This window comes from Bos mutus, chromosome 28, assembly GCF_027580195.1.
Source record: "Bos mutus isolate GX-2022 chromosome 28, NWIPB_WYAK_1.1, whole genome shotgun sequence".
In the NCBI taxonomy this organism is placed as follows: domain Eukaryota; kingdom Metazoa; phylum Chordata; class Mammalia; order Artiodactyla; family Bovidae; genus Bos; species Bos mutus.
The window spans coordinates 22,134,223-22,155,715 of record NC_091644.1 but is presented as its reverse complement, the minus strand read 5'-3'; the positions used below and the strand labels follow the sequence as shown (position 1 = coordinate 22,155,715).

General features: G+C 35.7%; 2 protein-coding genes and 1 non-coding gene across 6 annotated transcripts in view; 2 read left to right on the top strand and 1 right to left on the bottom strand.

Annotated features, from left to right (window-relative positions):
* LRRTM3 (leucine rich repeat transmembrane neuronal 3) overlaps window positions 1–8,751 on the top strand; it is a 209,825-nt gene extending 201,074 nt beyond the window's left edge. Inside the window, exon 3 of the mRNA XM_005889586.3 lies at window positions 8,081–8,751. Coding sequence (XP_005889648.1) covers window positions 8,081–8,290 — 210 coding nt within the window. The 3' untranslated portion in view covers window positions 8,291–8,751. The remainder of the gene's footprint in view (window positions 1–8,080) is intronic.
* The window catches only part of CTNNA3 (catenin alpha 3), a 1,958,943-nt gene that overhangs the window by 1,294,552 nt on the left and 642,898 nt on the right, over window positions 1–21,493 (bottom strand). The window lies entirely within an intron of this gene.
* Window positions 11,693–11,765, top strand: TRNAW-CCA (transfer RNA tryptophan (anticodon CCA)). The gene has a single exon. It is a non-coding gene; the product is annotated as a tRNA-Trp (tRNA).

The following is a 21,493-nucleotide window of genomic DNA, read 5'->3' as shown; positions in this document are numbered from 1 at the left end:
AATCTTACACATATTTTATCTGGGAATATAACTAAGGATCCTGTCCCAATCCAGAATGTTCTCCAGATTAGACCCTTCCCTTTACACTTGAATTTGCCCAATATGAGCTTAGGAAAAGCAAAGAGTTCTAATTTTGAGTCGTCATCACCATCTACCCACATCATGAATCCCTGATCAACCTCAGGTTTCTTTCCTGAGGACCCAAAGTGTAAAGCAGTATCATAAAGCTAAAGTGTAGCTTAGCAAATCATAGGTGTTTTCCATAAGAAAATTAAGATCCAGCATTGACAATTGACGTCAATAGTACCAGACACATTATACTATGCTCAACTATTTAGACTCAAAAGCCAGTGTGATTTAGATAACATGAGGAATAAGCAATAAAGCATATTGGTTAAGAAGTCAGGGAACCACTTCTGTGATTCACTAGGTAAGTGAATTTAACTAATTAAACTATCTAAATCTTAGTTTTTTCCAACTGTAAAACAGGAATAATTATATTTATCTTACAACAGCCATGGGAGGCTTAAATAAGATGACCTAAGTCCACCATGTAGCATGGTACCTAGCACACAAGAAATGCTCAATAAATGATAGTGATAATAATGAGGGGAAGTCAGAGGCATGTCCAGGCAGGAGTTGACCAAGAGATGGAATAAGTGCCACAGCCACTCAGGTGGCTAGGCAGAGAACCACTGTGGAGATCCCAAAGAATAAAGGTAGGACCAGAGGTAACATCTAGGCAGGCTTTGACACTCTCACAGTGAACCAAGCTTCAGTGTGACAATTTCTTACACTACATTTCCTTTCATTTTATCAACTGCTTGAATACTTAGAAACCAAAATAGTAATTAGTCATAAAATTTTCAAGATTCAAGCCAGCAGAAAAGATATGTTCTATCAAGTTTCTTAATATTACTCAGATAATACCAATGAAATAATATCAAAGACACAACTTTCTATTTTTACCATATTTAAACCTACCAGCCTGTACACAAAACTCATGTTTGGTAGTATGAGTAGAAACAAATGTTTGGAACTAATCCCCAAACATATATCAAGTTGCACATACTCTAATAAAAACAAAGTCTGTCTGGAAAACTTCCATAAGCTTATGTAAATGAAATCAAAAGTAGGGGCATCAAGATAAGTAAGAATAAAGCTCTTATCAAGTGCATTTTGAAAAAAGTTAAAACACTTTAAATAAATTAAGAAATGTATGCTGCCAAGTCACTTCAGTCGTGTCCGACTCTGCGCGACCCCATAGGTGAAAGCTCATCAGGCTCCCCTGTCCCTGGGATTCTCCAGGCAAGAACATTGGAGTGGGCTGCCATCTCTTTCTCCAATGCATGAAAGTGAAAAGTGAAAGTGAAGTCGCTCAGTCATGTCCGACTCTTTGTGACCCCATGGACTGCAGCCCACCAGGCTCCTCCGCCCATGGGATTCCCCAGGCAAGAGTACTGGAGTAGGGTGCCATTGCCCTCTCCAAGAAATGTATAAACAGTGATATAATACACATGTATTTATACTCACATATATCTATATGTACATATGAAATAGTGTTTATAAGGAAGCCAATTTCCCATAATAATGTATATTTCAAATCTTATTTCTTTGCAAAGACAGAGTACTGTTGCATACATGATAAAGAAAAAGAAAAAAAAGAAGCATTCACTATTTTCTACATTCTGCTTACATTTAATTAAACAGAAATATAGCTAATCTACAGAAATGAATTTACAAATATTTAGTTCTCTTTATAACTTTACTGATTAGGCATACTATTTATGCAATCACTAAAATAAACAAGGTAATACTATTTTGAGCAAGATAATGGCAACAGAAATGCGAGAAGTAATGCATGTAAAAGATACATGTCACTCATGTCAGTAAAGTTACTGACAAATAACGGGACATCTGGAACAAGGGACAAGGAAGAGCCAAATGGATTGGCAAAGCTGACTTAACCTGGTGTTCCCCAAAACAGAATAAGGGCCATGGGAAGAAGTTAGGTTGGATCCAGAGCTAATGAGCCCACTCTAAGACAAATTTAGAGACAAATTAGAAAAACACTATTCTGAAAAAATAATGCTTGTTTCTTACTTTATATATTAACAGGTAGAAATAAACTCAGTTGAAAATTTCTTATATTTAGAAGAATAACAAATGTAATATAATAGGCCCCTGAATTATAACATAAAATAAAGAAAAATATGTCTTGATAGTGATAAAGGCTAGGTCTCAAAAAATTAATTCCTTCATGAAGCAAGTCTGTTTTTTCACTGCATGCAAATTATTGAAAAACAAAACCCTGTTAGCTACAAAAAATTTAAGAATCAATCTTTCAACAACCCACAAATGTAGAATACTTGTTAGGTAAGATTGGCCTTATAAAAACGGAAGACTTCCCCTGTGATATATGGGAACAGTGTGAGCATTCTGCTCAATGAAAATCAATAGAAATATTTATAATTACAAAAAACTCTACTCAGAAATAACACTTAACAAGCAAAAATTTCTATATTTTGCAATTCTAGAGGAAAAAAACAGGCTTTTTCTATTCCCTTTCAAAAATGGGCTGTCATTTTTGTTCTGTAGATACTTACTGTACTTAAAATAATCTTTGCTATCCTACAGAAAAGATGTTTAAATGGCTTATAACTAATTAGAATATGAACAATATACATTAACATTCATATATACACATGTGTTTGTACAAATACACATAGATATTATTTTGCAGTGAATACAGGATTATTAAAATGACCATTTTTATGTAATCACAAACTGGAAACTTTAAAAAGCTATTCCTTCCCCTTAAAGTCGCAAGAGTCCCATTTTAAGTAAATGGGAAAAAATACTGAATAATGAGTTACTTTTATTCATCTAACACTATAAAATTTGTGTGTGTGAAAGGTACGTATAAGTGATGCTGAGAGAGACACTGGAAAATTACTGCTTAGGCATATCATTGATGTAAAGAAGTAACTAGTTTAGTAGACTAGAAATTTTTCCTGAGGGGAATTTCCTAAATAATGGGTTAGCTACTAGCTCAACATTAGAATAGCATATAACGATTTCTTAGCTCAGACTCTAGATTATATTCCTTTGTGGAGAGTTAAGTTTTCATATCCCTGGATCTCTATAAGTTATGCCTTAAGAATAATTAACTCATCTGAAAAATACTTACCTAAAGCAATGAAGAAAATCACAAGTAATTAAAAATAGGAGTTCATCAGGTTAAAATTCACTGAAAGAAACTGTTCTCTCAAAAAGATAGGACAAGAAGATTCTACAGACACTTTAAATAGAGCCCTGATCAAAAGGTCTGGGAAGCAGAGCCTTCTTAGATTTATATCACCTACTGCCCTTCTTAAAACATTTCTGACTAGCTAATCAGGCACTCAAGTTTGCTGTTCATTTTCATTTCATAAAAGAACATATTTGGGTCATCTTCAGGTAGGTTGACTAAGCGATTTATTTTCCAAAATGGGGCAAAAGCATAAACTGGGACTGACCTGGTGAACACTCTGTCCATAGGGGAGAGCTTGGCTGTGTGCCTCTCCTGCTTCAGCATATTAATAGAAATCAGTTAAAAATGGAGAAAGGGACCAAGACAGAGAAGATGAATAGAGCACACCCAGGTCAGACCTGAAAGGGAAAAGAAAGCAAAGGGCACAAGGTCATGTGACTGCTGATTATGCGAGGAAGGGGAGGGGCTGTTGTATTTACTGACTGAGACAAGGATTTACATGGATTGTATCTGAGTCTCAGGCTATTTGTTTAGTGCCAGTGGCTAGCTTTTCCATCACTGTGCTGGGCTGGGCTGTGCTAAGTCACTTCAGTCGTGTTTGAATCTTTGTGACCCTATGCACTATAGCCCGCCAAGCTCCTCTGTCATTGGGATTCTCCAGGCAAGAATACTGACGTGGGTTGCCATGTCCTTCTCCAGGGGATCTTCCTGACCCAGGGATCCAACCCACATCTCTTACGACGTTTCCTGCATTGGCAGGAGGATTCTTTGCCACGAAGGCCACCTGGAAAGCAGTCAGCCACTGTGTTTGTCTGAGTGTGTGTGTGTAAATAATCTCTCTCCATATGAGCATCCCTGGTGGCTCAGTGGTGAAGAATCAGCCTGGAATGCAGGAGATGCAGGTTCGATCCCTAAATTGGGAAGATCCCCTGGAGAAGGAAACAGCAACCCAATCCAATATTCTTGCCAGGGGAGCCTGGTGGACTACAGTCCAAGGGTTGCAAGAGTCAGACACAACCTACCAACTAAACAACAACAAATAGGTGTAGTATACACCTATATATATTTTATATAATAGCAAATACGAAATATTTTGCAGTGTCTAAATATGTCTCAATATTTAGACAATTTGTCTAAAACTAATGTGTCATCAAAATTTGCATTTGATATCATAAGTAATTGGCCACAAGATTATGTTCATTTATGTACAATAAATATATGTACAATATTTCCGTGCTGTATATATGTGTATGTCAATATATGTGTGTATTCCTTATAAATATACATGTGAATGTAACTAATCCTTTTAGATTTTCAAAATCAATAAGTCAACCTGGGAAAATCTACTATGATTTTATATCCACAGGTTTAGTTGTTAAATTCTACTCACTAATGCAATTGAGTATGTTATTTTCTTGATATTAAGATATCAGATCAGATCAGATCAGATACTCAGTCATGTCCAACTCTTTGCGACCCCAACTCTTTGCGACAGCACGCCAGGCCTCCCTGTCCATCACCAACTCCCGGAGTTCACTCAGACTCACGTCCATCGAGTCAGTGATGCCATCCAGCCATCTCATCCTCTGGTGTCCCCTTCTCCTGCCCTCAATCCCTCCCAGCATCAGAGTCTTTTCCAATGAGTCAACTCTTCGCATGAGGTGGCCAAAGTACTGGAGTTTCAGCTTTAGCATCATTCCTTCCAAAGAAATCCCAGGGCTGATCTCCTTCAGAATGGACTGGTTGGATCTCCTTGCAGTCCAAGGGACTCTCAAGAGTCTTCTCCAACACCACAGTTCAAAAGCATCAATTCTTCGGCGCTCAGCCTTCTTCACAGTCCAACGCTCACATCCATACATGACCACAGGAAAAACCATAGCCTTGACTAGACGAACCTTTGTTGGCAAAGTAATGTCTCTGCTTTTGAATATGCTATCTAGGTTGGTCATAACTTTCCTTCCAAGGAGTAAGCGTCTAATTTCATGGCTGCAGTCACCATCTGCAGTGATTTTGGAACCCAGAAAAATAAAGTCTGACACTGTTTCCACTGTTTCCCCATCTATTTCCCATGAAGATATCACCAGCTTTAAGAATCACTTTCAGTTTCAGAGAAAATACATGTTAGACATCCACACTGATGATAAGTACCATCCCAATTTCAGAAAGATTAAAATGTGAAAAATATGACTGGACATTTAGAAAGTATAACTAAGGAGTCAGAAGTTTTAAAATAAAACATATACCCAAATAAGAGACTCTTTAAATATAATATGTGGGACTTTAAAATAAACAATGAGAGCTAATTACTTAACTGATATGATTCAAATTAAGACTTACGCTCCAGATACAAGCAGCCTCTAGATACTAAATCGAGCAGGACCTTGTCTGTGTACACACACAGAGAATAAATGTATCATGGTTTGTTATTTTTCATAAATCAGTACCATAGAAATTATGAATTATTCACAGTAGAGTTAATTCCAAGTAAGCCAGGAATGATATAGCATACATAAAGCATAAGTTTCCATGACAAATAAGAACAAGCATATAAAATCCTACAGATATACGACCCATAACACATTACAGAGCATTGATTTCCCAGAGGCTAACGTGAAACTCACACACACGATAACAGTTCTATTTTCCTTCTCTCCTGTAACTCAAATGTATTCATGGTGCACAATTACTTTTGCATAATAGTATATTTCAGTTATCTGGGCTATTTCATCTGTAACAATAGGAGTTCTTCCTTATTTTAAATGACCATCTTTGGAAGCATCCTATTATTTTCTAATTAATATTTCAATCACTGTGATCATTCTTTAAAGTGCATGGCATCTTTTATTCACACATCAGAGAACATGCTTCAGATTTTTTTAAAAATCTACAAATAAATAGGAATGATTTTCAGGAATATAATTTTTTATATAGGATTACATTTTTGTCTCCAAGGACTAAGCTCTACACATTTGAGACATTGAAATGTTCACAATAAAAAGAAATAATAATCTCATAGGAAGTCAGTATTTTTATTTAAGAGAAAACAAGCAAATGATAGATCAACTAATTTTTACTAAAGGAAAACTAAATAAAGGTAGAAGGATACAGTAGATGGAAAGAGAAGAGGCAAAAATGGTTCTTTGCATGGAGAAAAGGACTAAGAAAGTAAACAAAGAGGTAATGGATAAAACGTGGGCATTCTATTTTTCTTAGCTTTGGGCTCCAATCTTAGCTGAGGTTAGAAACAAATTTAGTCTGATACACTCTAACAGAAATATATTTTATCCACCACTAAACAAGAATGGGGGAAGGTTTTATCCAAGGTAATTCAACAATATGAATAAATAATTAGGATATTAAACAGATTCTTCAAAACCGCCTATTTTTTAGAACAACTTTTTTTATCTTATTGAAAAAATGCGAATAATCTCTCGACTTTGACATCTGAATACATTTCAATCTGCCTTTTGTCTGTAACACATGTGTTTCCCTTATGCTCACAATGGTCACTTTTGTTTTTTCTTCATATTTTGAGAACTTGCTTCCTTTCGTTAAGCTGCAACCAGCAAGAGTCCCTTCCATATATATATATATAAAACTGATCCCTTCAAACTAGCATCATGCTTTGTTGCTTTTAGACCTTAATAGGAGCCATAGATTCTTTCTGGGAGTTTTCCAAACTTTAGATTTTAGATATATGGATCAAGATACAGACGTTAAAGTATCAAAGAATCCTCACGGCAAAATAAATATTAAGAAGTTACTGATCAGAGATACATAGTCACAATATTTACCGACAGTGACTGAGCTGTGACACAGGTACAGGGGTACAAGATTATTTCCAAAATCATGGCAGTCAGGCACTATCACTGCTATTGTCCAAAAGAGCACGTATGGGAGTACAGAAAAAATGCTTTTTAAAAAAGGTATCATGAGGATAACCCTATTCTTTATTTCATAGCATGTTACAATGTTATAGCTTTTTGCAATAATATTAAGCTACAGTATCCAGATTATATGAACACTTTAAAATGTAAAAAAAAAAAAAAGAAGAAGAAAAAAAAGTTATTGAGTAAAAAGAGCCAGAATGACTTGCCTAGACAATTCTCTTCCACAGTGACTCTCAAAGTGTGATATGTGGATTAACAGCACCAGTCATATGTGAACTTGTAAGAAATGCAAATTTCAGGTCCAACCCCAGACCTACTGAATTAAAAAAAAAAAAGGGAAGCAGAGATTGGAGCTGAAGAAGGGGGAGGTTCTTTTTATATATAATGGGCTTCCCAGGTGGCACAGTGGTAAAGAGACATAAAAGACATGAGTTCAATCCTTGCCTCAGGAAGACCCCCTGGAGAAGGAAATGGCAACCCACTCCAGTATTCTTGTCTGGAAAATTCCACTGGACAGAAGAGCCTGGCAGGCTATAGTCTATAGTGTCACAAAGGCTTGGAAATGACTAAGCGACTGAGAACTCAAACTTTGAAAACCACTTCAATGTTCAACTGTATTCTAATACCAAATAATATTTTTCCTAGTTTTAAAACCACAAATTTACCCCACTGAACGAAAAGCATTTTTTTTTCCCAAGAAAGCTTTTAGCATTTTCGGAATCACTTAGTTCCCTATTTATCTGAAGGTTCAAGTGAAGAAATAAGCAGCTCCTTTTCAGGCTTTAAAACTGTGGCATTGTGTTTGCTAGTATGAGATTGAGGGACATTAGTGGGACCGTGTGGGGGGTTAGTCAGATCAGCATTTCAGACTCCAAATCTCACCCCCAAAACTGTTTGTCTTTTTATAACTGACTTTTCTCATGTCATTTTTCTCCAGATACCTTTATCAATGAATGTGTCAACTTTTCTGGCATACGACCAGCCCACAATAAGTTACTGTGGGGTGCATCATGAACTTCTCTCTCATAAGTCTTTTGAAACGAATGCACAGGAAGATACGATGGAAACACACCTAGAGACTGAGCTGGACCTGAGCACAATCACAGCAGCTGCCCGAATCACTGACCATAAACAGCCGCTGGCTTAACTGAGCCAAGTGGTAACCAAGAGTTACCACCAAACTGTGTAACCTCAAGGACAAAATGAGGAAGATTTGTTCATTGTGGACTCTAAAAACAACACAATCCCCTGTTAAAATAAACAAAAATCCAAGATTGATTTATGAAATAAAGAAGACATGAATTGTTTCAAGTCTACACTTTGTAATTAGCTAAGTTGTGCAGTATTTTTTTGACTTAAAAAGAGTATGACCCTGAAAAAAAATCTTTTTCTTTTTTCTCAAAATTCATCCTACCTATCTGTAAAAACTGTACAGAGCTAATGTATTTTTCATATTGTAAAGTTTCAATTACAAAAACAATTGGTATGTACAGTACCATAATTTAATTACATTTTACTTTACAAACTTTACACATTTCAGTTTCTAAAATTTTAAATTAACAAATATTATTTCTTGTGTTATTCAGAGTTACTCAGTTTTGTAGGGACTGTTTTGTTACTGCTTTTGTGCCCAGAAACCTTGACTCTAAAATTCTGTGCTGTGCAAAACATGCACGATTTTTATCATGCTTACTGCGTAGAATTTTATCTACTTGTTCCAGAAATAATACATTAACCAAAAAGGGTTTAATTGTTAAGACTTGTAAGAAGTTCTTCAATTACATAGACAGGTTTTTCTTATAAATGAAAAAAAAAAATCAAAGATTTTTTTAACACTTCTCAGATTAACTGTTGCCTTGAATTACAGCCTAGTTTCTAAGCAGTGAAATGTAATGATAAAGAGGGATATTTTTAACAATATATTTCCGAATGAATGACTCATTATTTCATTCTTTTGAGTAACCCATTGTTAAGGGTGTGGGGGGGGGGAGCATGGACAAAACATCACTGGAAACAAAGGCCGTAACCACAGCAACAGATTTTGATACACTTAAAAGGTGCAGCTGCCAGGGACAAAGAAAAACTTGTTAACATCTCATTATTTCAGGCCAAGGTGGGAGGATAAAGCATAATAATTGAACAGTAGACACTTTTCTCTTAATTAACCTGAAGTGGTTTACCTAAAAATAACCATCAGTCTGGGCAAAATGTGCCTGGTTTTTAAATCAATTTCTCGTTTAGAATGGTGAGGCTACATTTTAGGATCATCTCAAAGGGATGAAAATTTTCACTTTGTGTGAAAATATATATGAAAATTTTCACTTCGTGTGCTACATCAATTTTCTCCTGGGGGAGAACTCTAAATATTTACAGCTCATTCAATATAAACGAGAGCCATTGTGAAGAACTTTATCACTGAAGTAGACTGTAAACATCCTTAAAATATTCTGTACTGTTTATATTGCTATTTTATAATGAGGTTCACTTCCAAATTATCTGAAAAATAACTTAGAGTAATTTGAAACCACCCTGGATCCTATATTGATTATCTGATTGTATTATAAAGCCAATTCAATCAAATTATGAAAACTTGACTTTTCAGAGGCTGAAATAATCAACTTGTTTCTGTCCTTTGCTTGACACAGGTTACTGTTTTGAAAATATTGTCATTTTATCTATGGTATTCATACATTCTTTTGTGTTTTGTGAAACATATAAGTTTCAATTGCTGGTACACTAGAAGTGCATTTTTATGTTGCCATTTTTAATTTATGACATCAAAAATAGGTTGGGAATATATCTAATAGGGATAAGACAGTCAAAAATAATGAAGAAAATAATTTGTGAAAATTGATGTCAAACGTTTAATTTTTTATTTCTTCCAAAGAAATTCAAATTTGTAGTTTTATGCAGGTTTATCATTGCAAATTTAAGAGCAGCTTCAAGAAGAATGAATTTAAATAATGAAGAGCAAATTTTTGTTAAAAGTATAGTCAGAAGGAAAAAAAAAATGTTGGAAGAGCAAACTTACTAATTTAAATGAAACTAAATGTCACAGTACTTGTATCAACTACTTTGCATTCCAGATTTTGTAATATATTTTGCATAAATTATTTGCTATTCAAAAATTTTTGTGATTTTCAGTTTAATTTTAATCTCTATTTTTTTCCAATTCCTAATTTTCTTGTAATTTATTACTGTCAGAATATTCTTAATCCTCTATACTGGGATTTTGCTTTGCAGTTAGCAAATCTATAGAGGATTAATTATGAATCTATTATGTGTGGATCTGAAATCAGATACAAAATTTTATTTATTATGTAAAACAAAATGTCATTTGCAATTTTTTCTTATTAGAAGTTGTCCTTGCAAAGATTCAAATATCTTTTAATTTGTGTAAATGAGCACTTTATATATCTTTCCAGACATTTTCAAATTGACAAACCATTTTTAGAAAGTTTAAGGTTCCAGGGAGCCTCACAAATATATGCCCTTTATTTCCTGAACGAAACCACTTTCTTTTTTAGGCATTTTAAGTTCCTCTAAAGTGAACCACTATAAACAGAAGCATACACCTTGGAACCATAGCTCTGCGTATCTGAGGACTTACTATAAGCTACATACAGTAAGAGCCAAGTAAACTTCGAATTTTTGTTTTCCTCATATTTGAAATTAAACCCAATGGACCTTTAACAGGAAAAAAAAAAGTTCTGGGTTACTTGTTTGCTTAATTTTTATTTTACCATACCCAGGGGTGTGGGCACTGGGGGAAAATGAAAACCTGCTAACGGAGATTGTGTCTGGAATATTTACATTTGCAATTTATACATTTGTGTCTGAAATCTTGTTTCTAACTTATCTTTTTCAGGATTCAATAATCTCCTATTTCTTCTTTCTAACCACTCCATGTCTCCCTACTTACTATTCATTTATTTAAACAACTGAAATGCTTCTGTATTTGGAGTTGAAAAATGCAGTTTAGCCCCGTGTGGTTACAGTAACAGCAATGGCTGCAAACAAATTTATGCAGTGTTTTGAGGTTTACAAACCACATTTCACATTTTGTCTTTATAACCAGTGAAGACACATTAATCTCAAAGAAGTTGAAACTTGCCTAAGAACATAGGGCTAATAATTTATGGAATTGACCTACTCTCAAAATTCAGACCCTATCCTATTAGTCTTTCCACTAATCTAAAAGCTTTCCCTCTCTAATTAGGGCCAGAGAATTTCCAGATAGTAAACAGCAATTTAAAAAATGTTTGATATGTTGTTTAGTCATCCCTAATTTAAATCAGTTCCTCTATCTGTATAACATATGAGCTAAATGGAATCTCTGTGTGCTATGCTGGGCTCTCACATTAAAACTCTATTCAGAAAGTATAACAAGTCATCGGTTTCTTAACAAATCATACTGTTTGTAAATGTGTAGAATTGTTGCTTCCAGGAATTAGATGTATACTGGCCCCAAGGTACAGAATACAATTGAGAAGCACAAGATAAAAGACAAAGATCAAAATTGAGATTATGTGTAGAGTTATAAGGGGCTTCCCTGGTGGCTCAGAGGTTAAAGCGTCTGCCTCCAATGCGGGAGACCCAGGTTCGATCCCTGGGTCAGGAAGATCCCCTGGAGAAGGAAATGGTAACCCCCTCCAGTATTCTTGCCTGGAGAATCCCATGGATGGAGAGACAGATTCAGTGTGTAAAGTTGAATATACGTTTAGCACATGTTCAATTAAACTCAATTCAGAGCTAATTGGGAAAACCTTTATAATTTTCTTTTTTCCTTTTTTGTTTCAGCAAGAAATAATTATTGAACCATGAATTCTTATACCTAGAGAGAATAAAGAATAATTTTATCTATTCTCCTGCCAACAAAAATGAAAAGCAATTCACCCAAACTGATGTACAAATGATAAAACATACACTAATAAGTAAATAATATTCTTGATCAATTCATTTTTATCATCTCTATCCCTATTTCCAAAACCATAAAATCAGACATATTTTAATATGAAATTATATTTTTAGAAGAAAAGAAAACATGCCCAAATTTAACATTTAAGAGAAACCGCATAATCCTGACTTGAAATCAGATCAGCATGACTCCACAACCTGCTTAGAAATAGCAAAATTTTTTTTGCAAAAATATTTTTTAAAATAAAATAACTGTGTATGACATTAAAAATATGTATTTGTTTTTCTCTATTCCTTACTGGAAGACAGATATCATCTCTCATACTAAACATTAAAAATAAGTAAAAAAACAGAAAGCATGAAAGCAGGTACCTGATGTGAATGATTTGTAAGCTGGAAAAAAGAAAATCTGATGTAGAGTTTCTAATTGCGAATTAGCAGCAGCAGCAGCAGCACATGAAGGGAAAAGTAACAGGACCAGCAGATATTCAACCTCAGGAAAGAAGATGAGAAATCTCTAAAGTAGATACGATAACATCTTACATTGGTATGCTGCTGCTGCTGCTGCTAAGTCGCTTCAGTCCTGTCCGACTCCGTGCGACCCAATAGATGGCAGTCCACCAGGCTCTCCCATTCCTGGGATTCTCCAGGCAAGAACACTGGAGTGGGTTGCCATTTCCTTCCCCAATGCATGAAAGTGAAAAGTGAAAAGTGAAAGTGAAGTCGCTCAGTCCTTTCCGACTCCCAGCAACCCCATGGACTGCAGCCTACCAGGCTCCTCCATCCATGGGATTTTCCAGGCAAGAGTACTGGAGTGGGGTGCCATCGCCTTATCGGTACATTGGTATAGCTCTTAACAATTTATCTCTGGGTAAAAATATAATAATCTCATAATACATAAAAAGTCCCAAGGTCCAGATGCGTGGATTATAGAATAAGAAATCGAGAACAGTTGGTCTTGCAGTAAGTAAGAGCCTCCAACAACTTTTTTACCTTCAACTCACCACAGCTGTCCTTAAGTAGAGAGGTACCAAGGGCAGGGGATTCAGGCTTTCAAAACTCTTCATTTTACTGTGCTAAATTGCTTCAGTTGTTTCTGACTCCTTGTGACCCCATGGACCATAGCCTGCCAGACTCCTCTGTCCATGGGATTCTCCCGGCACAGATACAGGAGCAGGTTGCCATTTCCTCCTCCAGGGGATCTTCCCAACTCAGGGATGGAACCTGAGTCTCTTATGTCTCCTGCACTGGCAGGCAGATCTTTACCACTAGTGACATCTGGGAAGCCCTTCATTTTACTATTATCTCTAATAGAGAAGAAACATTTGAAAAATTTAAAAATATATATATTGAATGGTGATGGGTTATTTGTAAAGATCTCTCATGACTTACATTATGATTTTATTATGAGATAGGAGGCTGCTTCTATGTAACATTTTTAAGTTAGGGTAAAATCAATGTTTGAAAAAGTCCACAGTTGATTATTTACCTTTCTAATAAGGATGGTGAGCTTAAAGCAACAGAGTGTCTCAGTCATCTAGGACTTAGAGAACTCTTGAATTTCTTCCTCCTCTCTCCCAAATATTTATACACTTTGCTTTATGATATCTGTCTTCCCAACAAAGTAAGTGAAATTTTATCTTGTATAAATCAAATAATAATTCAAATATATCAAATGACTATGTGAAAAACTATCCTTGGAGTAAATTGTTCTTGCTTTCTAATATGAAACACCACTCAGTAACTCAATTCTTGTAAACTGATTCCATATATCTTGTGTGAATTATGCAGCACACTTATACTGCATGGCCTTAAAAGTTCTACGATGCAGTCTTTGCCCCAGACTGAATAAAATAAAGGACTATCTCTAGTTTTGAGCAGGTCTATAGACACTGAAGAGTGATTGTTTTCAGTCATTTTCAATTTCTGAGTTTATTTGTCTGGACTAAAATGAAAAACAATTTTTTTTGGTGGCTTACTGGTAAAGAACTTGCCTACTAATGCAGGAAATGCAGGTTCGATCCTTGGGTCAGGAAGATCCCCTGGAGAAAGAAATGGCAACCCACTCCAGTATTCTTGTCTGGGAAAATCCCATGTACAGAAGAGTCTGGCGGGCTGCAGTCCATGGGGTCACAAATGATTGGACACAACTGACCCATTAAAACAGCAATATGAAAAACAGTATTAAAATAATATGAATGGATAAAGGTGACAGCTATAATTTTTTTCTATTTGTTAATTTAAACTTGTTTTCTATTCATTAGTTTAAACATAGCCTCAAAATTACTATTAATAGAACAAAATGAGCCCAAATCCCCTGGATCCATACTAGATTTACTGAATCAGAATCTTTGGAGTTAATCTCTGAGTCATGCTAAATTTTGCAAAATATTATTCAGATGAACTTACTTTTACTAAACCATTCAGTTACTTTTTATTCTAGTCTAAAATGATCCTCGTAGCTTCCTATTCCAATGTGAATCTAGTTTGCTAAGGCTGCTGAACATTTTTCTTGATTAGAAGAATGTACAGCAAAGGACAACTATACCCAAAATGGTCAGATTGTTTCCTGACAAACTGTATTATTTATAGATTTTTGTTCCCCACTAGCTCTTTCAACAGAAATATCTGAAAACCATCCTAAAGTAGTTGGGTTATTCACTTAAATGATTTACTTTCATGGATAATAATCTAACAGTTGAAAAACTTGAGTTGAGGAGAGAGGAAAGACTTAATTTATGATGTAATAGGCATTGTGCTGTCCTCATATCATTCTCAAACTATCTTAGGAAATAGATACAACCACTGTTTTTAAAAAAAAAGAAAACTTTTTTTTTTTTGAATAATTTGTAGTTGAATAATTTGCCAAGGCTTTTACAGTAGAGTTGGAGATTCAAATCCAGTTCTCCTGACTCTAAGGACGTGCTCCTACTACCCAATAGCACATTTTCAAATGTTAAAAAAGACTATAATCAATATAATTGTGTTCGTATATTTTAATAAGGGGTGTGGAAACCAGAGGAAAAGAACATGCTTTTCTATTCCTAAACAGAAAAATTGATTAAGCTGTTTCACACTGTGTAGAGATTACCTTCAGTACCCCAAGTCTACAACTTAATGGAAAGAAAGACCCATTATTTTCTTGAAGTTTTATACACTGTTTCCTAAAAAGGATAAACATTTGCAAGAAGTTCCTCAAAAAACATGTACTCCTAAATACTCATATTGTATTTTCATTTCCAATCTTCCTAGCTGTATTATAAACTTGTAACAAAAATATGATCAGTAGATATTCACAATACAAACTTCAATTAGTCAAAGATGGAAGGAATGTTGGCAAACGAAGCAAAACTTGTATAGATGAACAGTCAGTAAAGTACCCAGTGCAAATGACAATGTCAAAAATAGACCGATCATCTACAGTCACAAAGGTTAACTGGCAATTGGACGCATGGGTTGCAGAATATTCCCTGTGGTAAGTTTATGTAGGGATATTTTTTGTAGAAGCATCATTACTTACACAAATGTTTTCATCATTACATACAGGTGGCCAAATAAAACTTTTATTTTTAAACTCACATCTTCAAATAAAACTTCCTCAGCCTCAGCTATTAGCAAACAATTATTAAATAGCCTCTTGATTCCATTAATGTCTCTAGGAGCTTTTTATTAAACCACTGGACTAACAATCTCTTCTGTTTCTCCCTGAACTTGTACAAGACCAACGTTATATAACTGGGAAGATGCCTTATCATTTTATTTATTTTCTTATACTACCTGAACACGTAGCAGCCATGTAAAAAAATTTTTTTTCTTTTATACTTCATGTGGGAATCAAGAGCCAGTAGAATACTCTTATAAGTCACAATTCTACTAAAAATTGCCGCTACTACAACTGTGATAAGACTATGCTTAAATTTAAAACAACTAATAAATACAGCTAAGAAAGAAGCTTAAGCATCCTGAATCTAATATCATTATATCTGTTCATCCTGGCATACAGAAATTACATCTGAAACATCTAAAGTAATTCTGATTTGAGAAAATAAAGATGTTCCTTGTTTGTGAATTGAAGATATGATAAAGTACAATGAAGAGGACAAAAACATTACACATATTGAGAGGTAAGTGAAAGAAATGTGATTCATTCTCATTAGATAACCTTCCAGTTAGTTCTAAAAATTAAGACTAGTAATTAAAATTTACAATAACATTTATGCCATCAAATGTCAATATGTAAAAACCAATATGGATATTAGGGACATAAAAGCAAACATATTTGTGATAGCAATATGTATCAAATAGAATTAGTTCGACCAGAAGAGAGAATACTAAGGATAAAAAATACTTTGAAACTATCACCATTACTTCTCCAGAGAAAACTGAAAAATCAGAATAAAAGATTCAAACTAAATACCAAATGCTCTTTTCAAGATCAATTTTGAAATAGCCCAAATAAAAGCCTCAAACTGTTGCTTTCAACTGTAAGTAACTACATTAATTCATATATACCTAGTCAAGTCAAATTCTGATGTTGAGAAATGAATTGTTTTAAATATCCTTCATCTGTTCTTACTGTTTTACATTAACGATATAGTTGCTTTCAGTTACAGATCCATAAATGCAATGCCCCAAACACTGTATTGAAAATGTAAAAGTCTGGATCAACCCTATCATTTTACTGGCTTCCATGGTGGCTCAGACAGTAAAGTGTCTGCCTACAATGCAGGAGACCTGGGTTTGATCCCTGGGTCGGGAAGATCCTCTGGAGAAGGAAATGGCAACCCACTCCAGTACTCTTGCCTGGAAAATCCCATGGACAGAGGAGCCTGGTAGGCTACAGTCTATGGGGTCACAAAGAGTCAGATACGACTGAGCAACTTCACTTCACTTCATAAAGCAATTATTAGAATAGCATGTCCACCAAAGTAGAGCTGGAAGTATGTTTCAAAGTCCTCTCTAGCTTTTCCTGATGAAGACACTTGTAATATTCATTATCTATAGGTCTTATTTTACATTGATTTATAAAAGAAGGAAATTATTGCCCTGAGACAAGACCCTAGAGACCAATTTTAGCTCTAGTCTGACTATACTTATGTAAAAGAGATCGTGGGAAAGAAACTGAATATCTCTGAACTCTAGCCATCTGGAGAAAAAGTTGAGATCTTTGTAAAGTCAACAATTTTTCACATTTGGATTTGATTAAATCTTAAGTTTAGTATACTGAACATTCTTCACAAGTCTTCATCAGTTTCTCTTTAACAAACTTCAAACTTGAGTTTCTTGGACCAATGTTGGATTTTAGTCATGGCTACTTCACAATGAACCCTTGTCATACTTTATCATTTTGTGGAAGAATAACATAAGGTCGAGGTTCAGTTCAGTTCAGTTCAGTTGCTCATTCGTGTCTGATTCTTTGCAACCCCATGAATCGCAGCACGCCAGGCCTTCCTGTCCCTCACCAACTCCCAGAGTTTGCCCAGACTCATGTCCATCGAGTCAGTGATGCCATCCAGCCATCTCATCCTCTGGCGTCCCCTTCTCCTCCTGCCCCCAATCCCTCCCAGCATCAGAGTCTTTTCCAGTGAGTCAACTCTTCGCATGAGGTGGCCAAAGTACTGGAGTTTCAGCTTTAGCATCAGTCCTTGCAAAGAAATCCCAGGGCTGATCTCCTTCAGAATGGACTGGTTGGATCTCCTTGCAGTCCAAGGGACTCTCAAGAGTCTTCTCCAACACCACAGTTCAAAAGCATCAATTCTTCAGCGCTCAGCCTTCTTCACAGTCCAACTCTCACATCCATACATGACCAGGGGAAAAACCATAGCCTTGACTAGACGAACCTTTGTTGGCAAAGTAATGTGTCTGCTTTTGAATATGCTATCTAGGTTGGTCATAACTTTCCTTCCAAGGAGTAAGCGTCTTTTAATTTCATGGCTGCAGTCACCATCTGCAGTGATTTTGGAGCCCCCCAAAATAAAAATAAAGTCTGACACTGTTTCCACTGTTTCCCCATCTATTTCCCATGAAGGGATGGGACCGGATGCCATAATCTTAGTTTTCTGAATGTTGAGCTTTAAGCCAACTTTTTCACTCTCCACTTTCACCTTCATCAAGAGGCTTTTTAGTTCCTCTTCACTTTCTGCCATAAGAGTGGTGTCATCTGCATATCTGAAGTTTTTGATATTTCTCCCGGCAATCTTGATTCCAGTTTGTGTTTCTTGCAGTCCAGCGTTTCTCATGACGTACTCTGCATATAAGTTAAATAAGCAGGGTGACAATATACAGCCTTGACGTACTCCTTTTCCTATTTGGAACCAGTCTGTTGTTTCATGTCCAGTTCTAACTGTTGCTTCCTGACCTGCATACAAATTTCTCAACAGGCAGATCAGGTGGTCTGGTATTCCCATCTCTTTCAGAATTTTCCACAGTTTATTGTGATCCACACCGTCAAAGGCTTTGGCATAGTCAATAAAGCAGAAATAAATGTTTTAATGGAACTCTCTTGCTTTTTCAATGATCCAGCAGATGTTGGCTATTTGATCTCTGGTTCCTCTGCCTTTTCTAAAACCAGCTTGAACATCAGGAAGTTCATGGTTCACATATTGCTGAAGCCTGGCTTGGAGAATTTTGAGCTTTACTTTACTAGCATGTGAGATGAGTGCAATTGTGCAGTAGTTTGAGCATTCTTTGGCATTGCCTTTCTTTGGGATTGGAATGAAAACTGACCTTTTCCAGTCCTGTGGCCAGTAAGACATGGTCTTACTGTCATATACTTTCACTTACTGAGGACAGACAATTGACCATGCTCTATAACTTCCACCAGAAAGAAATTCTATATAATTTCCAGAAACAATAATTTAATACTAAGCACTTTAAGACAAAATGATAATAATTAACAATGAGAGCTTCTCAGGTGGCTCAGTGGTAAAGAATCCACCTGCAATGCAGGAGAGGCAGGTTTGATCCTTGGGTCGGGAATATCTCCTGGAGATGGAAATGGCAACCCACACAAGTGTTCTTGCCTGGGAAATCCGATGGACAGTTGAGCCTGGCAGGCTACCATGCCTGGGGTCACATAGAGTCGGACATGACCTAGCAACTAAAAAACAACAACACTTAATGAATGTTTGCTTTTCTAAACATTATACTTGAATTAAGTCATCTAATACTCATTAATATGGTTAATTGTTGTTTAGTTGCTAAGCCATGCCTGTTTTGCAACCTCATGGATTATAGCCCACCACGTTCCTCTGTCCATAGGATTTCCCAGGCAAGAATACTAGAGTGGGTTGCCATTTTCTTCTCCAACTATGATTAAATAATAATTGTAGAAGTAAATACTATTACTAGCCCTTAAAAAGATAAGGAAAATGATGCTCAAAGTGATTATGTAACATACGTCTATTAAACTGCGGAACAAGAATTCAAATTCAAATGATAGATATATTGACAAACTGATCCCTACTAACTGCCCATTTAAAGTTGGCTTCATAAGCAAAACACTTAACGTCTATTCACTTAAGGCTATGACTGAAGTCACCAATATAATGTATGTGTTTATTATCCATTTATCCATATTATCCAGGTACCTAATATATGCCTACCAGAAAGCAGGAATCTTTGAGAGAGATAAAAGGTATATGATACAGTCCCTATTCTCAAGGAGTTTATAGACTGAGCCATAAAAGACATTCACAAAAGGGAAAAAAAAAAAATCCAGGCTAATTCAAGTATCTGCCATTGCACACAATGATAAGCAGATGAAATCAAAGTTAAGAGTTGTTGAGGCTTACTTCACTCTGTATAATAGGCTCCAGTTTCATCCACCTCATTAGAACTGATTCAAATGTATTCTTTTTAATGGCTGAGTAATACTCCATTGTGTATATGTACCATAGCTTTCTTATCCATTCATCTGCTGATGGACATCTAGGTTGCTTCCATGTCCTGGCTATTATAAACAGTGCTGCGATGAACATTGGGGTACACGTGTCTCTTTCCCTTCTGGTTTCCTCAGTGTGTATGCCCAGCATTGGGATTGCTGGATCATAAGGCAGTTCTATTTCCAGTTTTTAAGGAATCTCCACACTGGTCTCCATAGTGGCTGTACTAGTTTGCATTCCCACCAACAGTGTAAGAGGGTTCCCTTTTCTCCACACCCTCTCCAGCATTTATTATTTGTAGGAGGGAGGGGGGTTCAGGATGGGGAACACATGTATACCCATGGTGGATCCATTTTGATGTTTGGCAGAACTAATACAATTATGTAAAGTTTGAGAATAGAATAAAATTAATTAAAAAAAAAAAAAAGAGTTGTTGAGGATAATTCTGGGCAAAAGTGAGAACTAAAGACTAGAAGACGAACAGTATTCAGTTGGGTAAAATTAAAAAAAAAAGAGGAAAGTGAAGAAAGAACATTATGTTTTTATTCATGTAGGTTTGTTATCCTGAAAGTAATGTTCGAGTTGTGCTTCTCTGGCATAGAAACAGAAAGCTCAGGTTCTTCCTGATTGCCTTTCAGTTCAGACCCAAATTTTGCTCTGGCCACAGCAAACTTAGGGCCTTTCTACATGGACATAAATATTTTTCAGCTTTTCCTCAACTCTATTTCTCTTTATACTGCAATTTATCCATTGTGTTTTATAATTCATTGGGGTGGGGTAGTGGTAAATTTTATTAATCCTTTGTGGAAAATGCTATGTCTGTTTCAGTAAAATGTCCATAAAGCATTTTGAAAACTGATTCAGCCAACTTTATTCATTTGAAATAATTTTGTGAATTAAATCAAATAATTTCTTAGAAGCTAACAATAATAAAATCCTCAAATTACTGTTTGGCATCAGGTGGAAAAAATGGCCTACAAGTTACTTTACTTTCTTTTTAAAACCTTTTCAGTCTTTATGTTAAAATTGGTTAATACTAACCATAATTTCTATTCTGAAGGAGATCAGCCCTGGGATTTCTTTGGAAGGAATGATGCTAAAGCTGAAACGCCAGTACTTTGGCCACCTCATGTGAAGAGTTGACTCACTGGAAAAGACTCTGATGCTGGGAGGGATTGGGGGCAGGAGGAGAAGGGGATGACAGAGGATGAGATGGCTGGATGGCATCACTGACTGGATGGACGTGAGTCTGAGTGAACTCTGGGAGTTGGTGAGGAACAGGGAGGCCTGGCGTGCTGCAATTCATGGGGTTGCAAAGTCGGACATAACTGAGCGACTGAACTGAATTGAACCATAATTTTTATTCCAAAAAATAAACACAATTTTTATTTTTGATTGCTACATTTTACAAATAAAGAAACTAAAGTAGAACATGATTAAAGGCCATGATCAATATCATTTTGGGAAAAGAAAACAGATCCACTACTAGAATTCACATTTACTCGATATTATTTTTACTATAGTACAATATTTCACAAAATATCAAGTTC